The sequence below is a fragment of the Notolepis coatsorum genome (assembly GCF_963971535.1).
Source record: "Notolepis coatsorum genome assembly, chromosome: 10".
Taxonomy (NCBI): domain Eukaryota; kingdom Metazoa; phylum Chordata; class Actinopteri; order Aulopiformes; family Paralepididae; genus Notolepis; species Notolepis coatsorum.
In genome coordinates, this window is record NC_140174.1 from 5411805 (window position 1) to 5420956 (window position 9152).

The 9152-nt window shown below is 46.9% G+C and overlaps 1 protein-coding gene across 1 annotated transcript in view; it reads right to left on the reverse strand.

Annotated features, from left to right (window-relative positions):
* Window positions 1-9152, reverse strand: part of stxbp4 (syntaxin binding protein 4) — a gene marked incomplete at both ends in the record, with an annotated part of 209606 nt that overhangs the window by 145491 nt on the left and 54963 nt on the right. The window contains one exon of the mRNA XM_084322321.1: window positions 1826-2015. Within this exon, the coding sequence (XP_084178447.1) occupies window positions 1826-2015 (190 nt within the window). The remainder of the gene's footprint in view (window positions 1-1825; window positions 2016-9152) is intronic.

Consider the following 9152-nt stretch of genomic DNA (forward strand, 5'->3'; position numbering starts at 1 on the left):
TCCTCTCCTCACGCTCGTGCTGTAACTGCCTTTCCTTAAACTCCAACTCCCTTATCCTCCAGTCACCCTCTACACCAGGTAATAGCGGAGATGCGCCAGATGAAGGAGGCTCCTCCACCCTCTCCTCAAGCACCTGTTCCCTAATGAGCAAAACCCTCAAAGCACCCAAGGCAGATGGTTTCAAACGTTTCTCACTGGGAGTAAGCTCGACCTTGTAGTGCACAGCAAGCTCGAGAAGCTGTTCTTTTGAAAACCTCTCCAACATGTCATGTGAAGGGTGATCCACAAAATCCCTAACGGAAGCCATCTTTTCTGCACCAGCGCCACAACCCGTTCACTTTAGAGTCACCAAAAAGCTGCCAAAAGCACCCTAGTACACACACAATCCACCTAAAGAGCCACCAAAGAAACACTAAAGAACCACTGAAGAACGACTAAAGAACCACGACGAACCACTGAAGAACCATACAGAATGCCAAAGCCACTAATAATAACCATAAAGGGACGCGGTGGCAATGTGTGCTACGGAGCGCACATTTCAAGGACGCAAAAAAAAAAAAAAACACACCCACCCCAAATAGACGTGTCATACACTCAGGGTGTTAGGTGCTACCAGGTATGCTCACCAAACACTCAAACAAACAAAATAAATCCAACAAACAATTCCAAACAGGTGCGCCTTCTAACCTGATATGACTACATATGCTTCTACGTCTAAACTGCAGAAAAAACCGGCCCACCACATGTCTACCCTAAGAAACACTAAATCAAGCCCTACCACACTACCTGTGTTTTCTGGCCGCCCTAATCTACCTACCCTTAAACTAATGCCCTGTAGACCTAACTTTCTTCAACCACACCTGCTACCAGTCAAAGATCATATACCAATCATTTCATTGACCGCCCCAGGAGTACGTGGTGCACAGGACGCTAACCAACAACCAGAAAATAATGTCCCTATCTACATGTGGTGCCCACTAAACTATATATTTTAACAGCATAAGTAGTCACATCAAATTAAAAACAAATACGGCATACTCACCTGTTTGATGAAATGGCTCAGCCCCCACGTTACACCATATGTAACGAACACCACCCAAACCATAATACGATGACACCCCGTGCAACACAAAAAAAAAAAAACACCAAACAAAGGGGTAAAAGATCCCGGACAAGCGCCCAACTGTTACGACCCTGGCTCAGGGGCACGCAACCTATGTGCAAACCAACACCAAAACCCTGTGCTCTAACTCAAAGTGCTACTATCTCAAGGAACTATTAATATAAATGTTAACTAAAGTACTAAGGTAACCCAACGGACAAGGACTAGAAGAACGTGACAGCTCTTTCTCTAAGCACAGACAGTGCATGTGTGTTACTAGGTCTGCCTTTAAAGCTCCCCAGCAGGTAACCAATCAGCACTAATTGGCTAATTGGCAGGCCTCACCTGCATGCCCGGTGACACAGGAGTGATCAGGCCTCTAGTACATAACACACACACACACACTCTGCCTCTCTTTGTTAACTACAACAAGCAATGCTGTTTGTTATTTAAGACGAGGTCGGAGATTTGTGTTCATTGTGCTGCTTTTATAAAGCCTCAAATGACGGCTTACAATATTTCATGAAAGCAAAGTGTTTCAAAGATTTAAAAAGGTTTAAACTGTATAGCACTGACAAAGTTGAACAAAGTGCTGTACAAGTCCCACAACATTAAAAATAAGTATATATATAAAAAAAAAAAAAAAAAATGAATCTCGAAGAATCTCGGCCCCGAAGCTGCGAATGCCAAAAAAATAAATCGAAGGTCAGCCCTACTGGGTACCTGGGCCTGGGCCGGCGGCTGCTCTGTTCCCTGGGCCTTCAGCTCGGCTATCTCCGCCTCCAGGAGGTGGATCACCTCCTCGTAGTCCATCTCCATCCCCCGCGCCTGTTTCTGGGCCCCCTCTGCCGCCTGGATCCGGCTCCACAGGGCCCGGCTCTCCTCCGCTCCGGCTTTTGCCTCCTGCCGGGAGAGACGGAGAGGGAGACAGTGAGGGGAGGAGAGGGAGACAGAGAGGGGAGGAGAGGAGAGGGAGACAGAGAGGGGAGGAGAGGGAGACAGAGAGGGGAGGGACAGAGAGGGAGACAGTGAGGGGAGGAGAGGGAGACAGTGAGGGGAGGAGAGGAGAGGAGAGGAGAGGGAGACAGTGAGGGGAGGAGAGGGAGACAGAGAGGGGAGGGGAGGAGAGGGAGACAGTGAGGGGAGGAGAGGAGAGGGAGACAGTGAGGGGAGGAGAGGGAGACAGTGAGGGGAGGAGAGGAGAGGGAGACAGTGAGGGGAGGAGAGGGAGACAGTGAGGGGAGGAGAGGAGAGGGAGACAGAGAGGGGAGGAGAGGAGGGAGACAGTGAGGGGAGGAGAGGAGAGGGAGACAGTGAGGGGAGGAGAGGGAGACAGTGAGGGGAGGAGAGGAGAGGGAGACAGAGAGGGGAGGAGAGGGAGACAGTGAGGGGAGGAGAGGAGAGGGAGACAGAGAGGGGAGGAGAGGAGAGGGAGACAGAGAGGGGAGGAGAGGGAGACAGTGAGGGGAGGAGAGGAGAGGGAGACAGAGAGGGGAGGGATGGAGAGGGAGACAGTGAGGGGAGGAGAGGAGAGGGAGACAATGAGGGGAGGAGAGGGAGACAGAGAGGGGAGGAGAGGGAGACAGAGAGGGGAGGGACGGAGAGGGAGACAGTGAGGGGAGGAGAGGGAGACAGAGAGGGGAGGAGAGGAGAGGGAGACAGAGAGGGGAGGGATGGAGGGAGACAGTGAGGGGAGGAGAGGGAGACAGAGAGGGGAAGGATGGAGGGAGACGAGACAGAGAGGGGAGGAGAGGGAGACAGAGAGGGGAGGAGAGGGAGACAGAGAGGGGAGGAGAGGGAGACAGTGAGGGGAGGATAGGGAGACAGAGAGGGGAGGAGAGGGAGACAGTGAGGGGAGGATAGAGAGACAGTGAGGGGAGGGACAGAGAGGGAGACAGTGAGGGGAGGGACAGAGGAAGACAAGGAAAATACATCAGCAGGAGCTGCAGCTGGGAAAGCCTAAAGGCCAAGGTTAGCCAGCCCCCACGCACACGCACACACACACACAGCCCCCACGCACTCACACACACACACACACACACACACACACACAGCCCCCACGCACACGCACGCACACACAGCCCCCACGCACTCACACACACACACGCACACACACACACGCACACACACACACACACACATGCACTAAAACTCCTAGAACCCACCTCACCCCTGCCCACTTTGACTACCTAGAATGGCTTAGAGTAGACGACAGAGTACAGCAACTTGCAATGGGCCTGGTCTACAAGATACACTACACCACTAAGGTACCCATGTACATGTCGAAATACTTCCCAAAGGTCAGTGAATACCACGACCACAACACCAGAGGGAGCTCCACAAATCACGTTCAACCCAGAGTCGGCTCAAACAAGAGACTAAACACGTTTCGCAATTATGCCACAACAATGTGGAACGCCCTACCTAAAGCTGTAAAGGAATGTGAATCCCTACCCTCCTTCAAAACCGCTCTCAAAGAGCACCTACGGGAGGCTGCAATTAGAAACTAGCCGCGGTAAATGTCAAAATCCCCCCCCAGACACCCAACCCCCTCCAATGTACAGTTTCTTCCCCTTCGGATGTATATTCTTTTATGATATCTTTTTCTTACACAGTACCGTATATTTGTATGTCTTGTATGTCATACATGTCTTGATGAATTGAAACCCTGATGTAAACAAGACGAAAGTCTTTTTCTGGTCTTCATCCTATAGCAGTTGTTAATATTGAGCTGTACTGTATTGTACCCATTCTGCAATCCGTTTTCAATCAATCAATCAATCAATCAATCAATCAATCAATCAATCAATCAATCAATCAATCAATCAATCATATGGGACACACTATGAGCAAGAGGACAGTTCAAACTGGTTCAAACTGTGTTGATGAGGGCGGCTGGGTGGCGCAGCGGAGATTGCGCTCGTCACCAATGCAAGAGACTCCGGTCTCGAATCTGGGTGTCAGCATTGCCTCCGGCTTTGGCCGGCCGTCATACTAACTCAATTGGGGGTTTGGGGGTTTGGACAGCGACTCCTACAGGTCGGTTGGGGGACGCCTGCACAGCAGAGACAGGAAGTAGCGGGGGTAGTGTGAGCCTCCCATGTGTTACTCCTCGCCACTGAGAGTCCGCGCTGGCAGGTGAAAAGATGTGACAGGCTGCCTCCTCGTGTACCGGAGGGGACACGTGATGCAAGGCTTCTATCCTCCCTACAACCGACCAGTGGGGGGCATAGTCGAGCAACGTTCAAGACAGGGGAAGGGAGAATTGGAAACACGGAATTGGGATGGGAGAAAAATAGAAAATAAGGAGAAAAAGTGGATACAAAAAAAAACTGTGTTGATGATATGATATAATATGATATGATACATTTATTTATATTGCGCCCCCCCAACCAATAGTTACATCTGCCCGTGAAAAAAGAAAACAAAAAGCCAGGAAACAGTAAGAAAAACAGACAGAAATACATACAGGCCATCCAAGCAGACAGAGAACAGACGGACATGAATACACCTGTCACACTACAACACAAAACTAGCTCAAGGAGTGTCTATGGAGAAAAGGTGGGTTTTGAGCATGGCCTTAAAGTCAGTAGAGTGTTTGCAGATATTTTTTTATTTTTTGTTATCTACTTTGTCTCCCCATTTTCTATTTTTCTCCCATCCCAATTTCGTATTATCCAATTCTACCCTCCCCTGTCTCGAACGTTGTTAGACCATGCCTCCCACTGTCCGGCTGCAATGTGGACCAAGCCTTGCATCACGTGTCCCCTCCAGTACACGAGGAGGCAGCCGTCGCATCTTTTCACCTGCACAGCAGGATCTCCCAGCGGCGAGGAGTAACGCATGGGAGGCTCACGCTGCCCCCGTTGCTTCCTAATTCTGCTGTACAGGCGCACCAACCGACCTGTAGGAGTCGCTGTCCACAACGTCCGATCCCCACCCACCGGCTTCCCCACCCCCTAACACTGCCAATTGTGTTAGTATGAACGACCGGCCAAGCCGGAAGCAACGCCGAGAGCTGGGCTCGAACCCAGCATCTCCTGCGTTAGTGGCGAGCGCCTTGCCCACTGTGCCACTTAGCCGCCCCAGACTAATAATAATAATAATTCATTTAATTTATATAGCGCTTCTCAGTAACCCGAAGTCGCTGACAGTAGTCGGGAGCAAGAGTACAAACAAAGAAACGAAAGCAAAGAAACAAAAACAAAGAAACAACAAAGAAAAAACAAAAGGAACATGAGACCATGGGGGGAACAGGGGAGACAGCATGAAAGCACAAAAAAGACTGGAGACAGACATCAATCAGGTTGGAGGGGGGGGGGGTTAAGGGTGGGGGGGGGGGGGTTGAAGGCAAGGGAGAACAGGTGGGTTTTGAGGCGAGCTTTGAAGGTGGAGAGTGTAGGGGAGTCTCTGATGGACTGGGGGAGGGAGTTCCAGAGTCGGGGTGCAGTACGAGAGAAGGCCAGATCTCCGAAGTTTTTAAGCTTGGATGTCGGGACTAGTGTTTGCAGATTTGATAGTTAGCGGGAGCTTGTTCCAGAGTTGCGGCGCTGCGACTGCAAACGCTCGGTTTCCCTTCGTCACCATGCAGTCTTGAATGTGGGATCTTAATAAGGCAGATTTCACTGATGGATCTGAGGAATCTGGAGCTGGATAATCGGACCAGGGCCCTATTCCCCGTACCTGGTTCAACTAAGTCGATCAAAAGTCCCATTAGCCAGATTCAATTAACCCGATGTTTGAATCCAGGCTTTCCCTGTTCCTCGAACGCTGATTCAGTCTTGTTAATTCGAACCAGACTTGATACTCAGGATAATTGCGTGCGGCCGCCTCACCTGAAAAGACAGCAGGTGTCGATCGCAGAAGTCCTGATTTTCTAACGGCATTGATTGATTGATTGATTGATTGATTGATTGATTGATTGATTGAAAACTTTATTAACAGATTGCAGAATGGGTACAATACAGTACGGCTCAATAGCCTCGCCGACAAGTTAAATGCATAATCTATAGGCACATTTTAAGTCCCTCATTACCCCAATCAATCAGATTATATTTCTTTAAATGTGCCTGCTGGCAGTAGGCTTAATGGAATGAATAATCGAATGAGATCTTGCTAGCGAAAATAATTAGTTCAACTCTTTCAGAATAAGTAGATAAAAACAAGCCCAATGAGTATCTAATTGATACGAATTAATAGATACTTATGAGGATATCTGTACTGTATGTGCTTAGGTATCATGTACTATATAAATACATGGTTCCCAAAGTTGTCAAGGCGCGACCCCCGAAATAACGTGTCAGAGAGGCTTGGAGGCTTGCAGTTTCACTATTAATCAGGTTTTAATCTGTTTCGGACATCATCCATACATGCAATGAATTGATTAACCTTTGGTTTATACCAGTGACACCAGTCATGTTAATCAACTTCTTGTTCATCATCAGATAACAGTGCTTGAACAGATAAATGCATTTTCTCAAATGCATTCATCAAAACGTCAAAGGCTTGCAATTGCTCATTCATTTTCTCAAGTCACGTCCACGTCAATCCGTCAAACAGCGCATCTCCTCAAACATTTTAATCCCAGTTACAATATCACAATAACGTGTGAGTGACAGTGATACAATTCACACAATCCACATATTCAGATTCGTCGTAATTCACATCCACAATCCACGCATAAAGACGCTTCAATTTATGCTTGAATGAAACACAATCCGGGTGCTCCGTTAAGCAAATACATCCACAGCGAAGAATATGAAACGAATCAGAACCAAACGCTCGATAGGTTTCATTCATAAAAAATATCCCTGCGGGATTCACATTTGCAATGCTCCCTTATTAAAATAACCACATAGTGTGTATCGCGACTCCGAGCGCCGTATATATGACGTGCATTATTTAGGACAAAGTAAATCCATAGGCTGAATATGATTTATTATCAGCATTTTAGTAGTGCTGTCAATCGATTAAAATATTTAATCTGATTAATCGCATGATTGTCCATAGTTAACTCGCGATTAATCGCAAATTAATCGCATTTAAAAAAAAGTTATCTACCATAAACGGATCTTTTTCAAGTTCCACGTTTTATCAACATGAGAGTCAACAAATGCTTGCTTTATGCAGCCATTTAACACAAAAGGATGACCCTCATGCATTGCAAATTTGCATCAAATTCAAAACAGAGTGATGCACAAAATAACTTAAAAGAAAATCATTTAAAACAATGAATAAAATGTGCATGAAATAATAGGGGAAAGAAAACGTTAGGAACTTGTTACATTCACCCACACAAGGGCTGAGTAATCACACCACTCCCCCCCTCTCTCTCACACACACACTCTCCCAGCTCTCTTTCTCTCTTGCCCCTTCCTCATCTCTCTCACCCCCCTCTCTCTATATATCTCACACACACACACACACACACACACACACACACACACACACACACACACACACACACACACACACACACACACACACACACACACACACACACACACACACACACACACACACACACACACACACACACACACACACACACACACTTCAGAAACAAACATAGTATCAATGAGAGCATCAATAATACACCTGAGTGAAGTCTAGTAAAAAATAACGCATTAATACCGCGTTAACTTTGACAGCCTTAATTTGTTTACAATGCTATGTTAACGATAATGTATTCATTTAGCCTTATTGGTTGATTCTTGATGCTACATCATGTTCCTTTCCCCTAAAACGTCCGTACCTTCATTGTGAGTCAAGCGTTTGTTCTACACTGCGGTCCGTAACTAAGTGCTTCCCCAGATCTGGTCAAATAAACAGTTCTCACTTCACGACAAGTCAACTAAACGTCCACTTTACATTCTCAAAGGCAGACAGTGATTCAAGGTGACCACACACAGCACTACTACTGATTACAGTGGTATCAAGTGTACAAGGGGATTAAGTGGGGGCCTAACGGTGTACTCGGTAAAAGGTTCTTAAAACCCTTGTGAATCTTACAAGGTGCCGTGTGATTAACATTACGTAGACAACCGGTGTCAGTGGCCTCACGGTAAACCTTTTCGGTTTCGCCCTGACGTATGTTTTGCTGAATCACTACACGTCGGTGCCGTGACGTCGTAGCTACCAGGACGCTTGTATGCTTTCTACAACGCAGTTCGGCGATTTGCAAATCTGATTGGCAAGGTAATTTCTGGTCATGTGACATGTACGCCCAATCGTGGGACCACAAGTGTCTACACTGGTTAAGCTTAGGCGCTCTTTCGAAGTTGGTTAAGGTTAGAGTTTGTCTTAGAGCATGGCGATAGAACGCCATGTTCTACACGCTGTTCGACGGAAATGGGCAAAGACACAGCTCGTCATGCTATTGGGCGCACATGTCACATGACCAGAAACGTCAATGGCCAATCAGATTCGCAAATCGCCGAACTGCGTTGTAGAAAGCATACACGCTACCAGGACATCTCGGGGACAAGTCCTGTCGTGATGGAGCATATTTGACTAACAATATTTGACTAACACTAATAAGGCATATGCTTTTGAGTTCAAGGCTATTCACTCTACACTGTCAAGTCAAGTCAAGAGTTTTATTTGTCACGGCATACAAGGCATACAGTGAAATGCGGGGGGGTCATGCCCGCAGCGATTGTGCAATAATACAAGTAATAAGGATAAGACATAACAGGTATAATGTACATAAAGTTTAAAAAAGCATGGTAAAAGACATCATGCTAAGGTCCTGCGATAGTGCAATACAGTGTTAAGCTATGGATGAGGCACTGGGTCTTATGTACACTACTATACAATATACAGTTGTACTATATATCATTATGCTATCTTGCTATATCCATCTATTACATACAAGAACCACTCACGTTCTTTTTTAATTTTTTAAAGTGACCTTTTTCTTGTGTAAAGTGACCGTTTGGCATCTCTTATTACTGCACCACTACTGTCTGTATATGTCCTGTGTGAACGGTGGCCAAACAGGACAGGTCTCATGTCAACAAGTCAACAGTCTTTGTTGAACGGGGTTTTC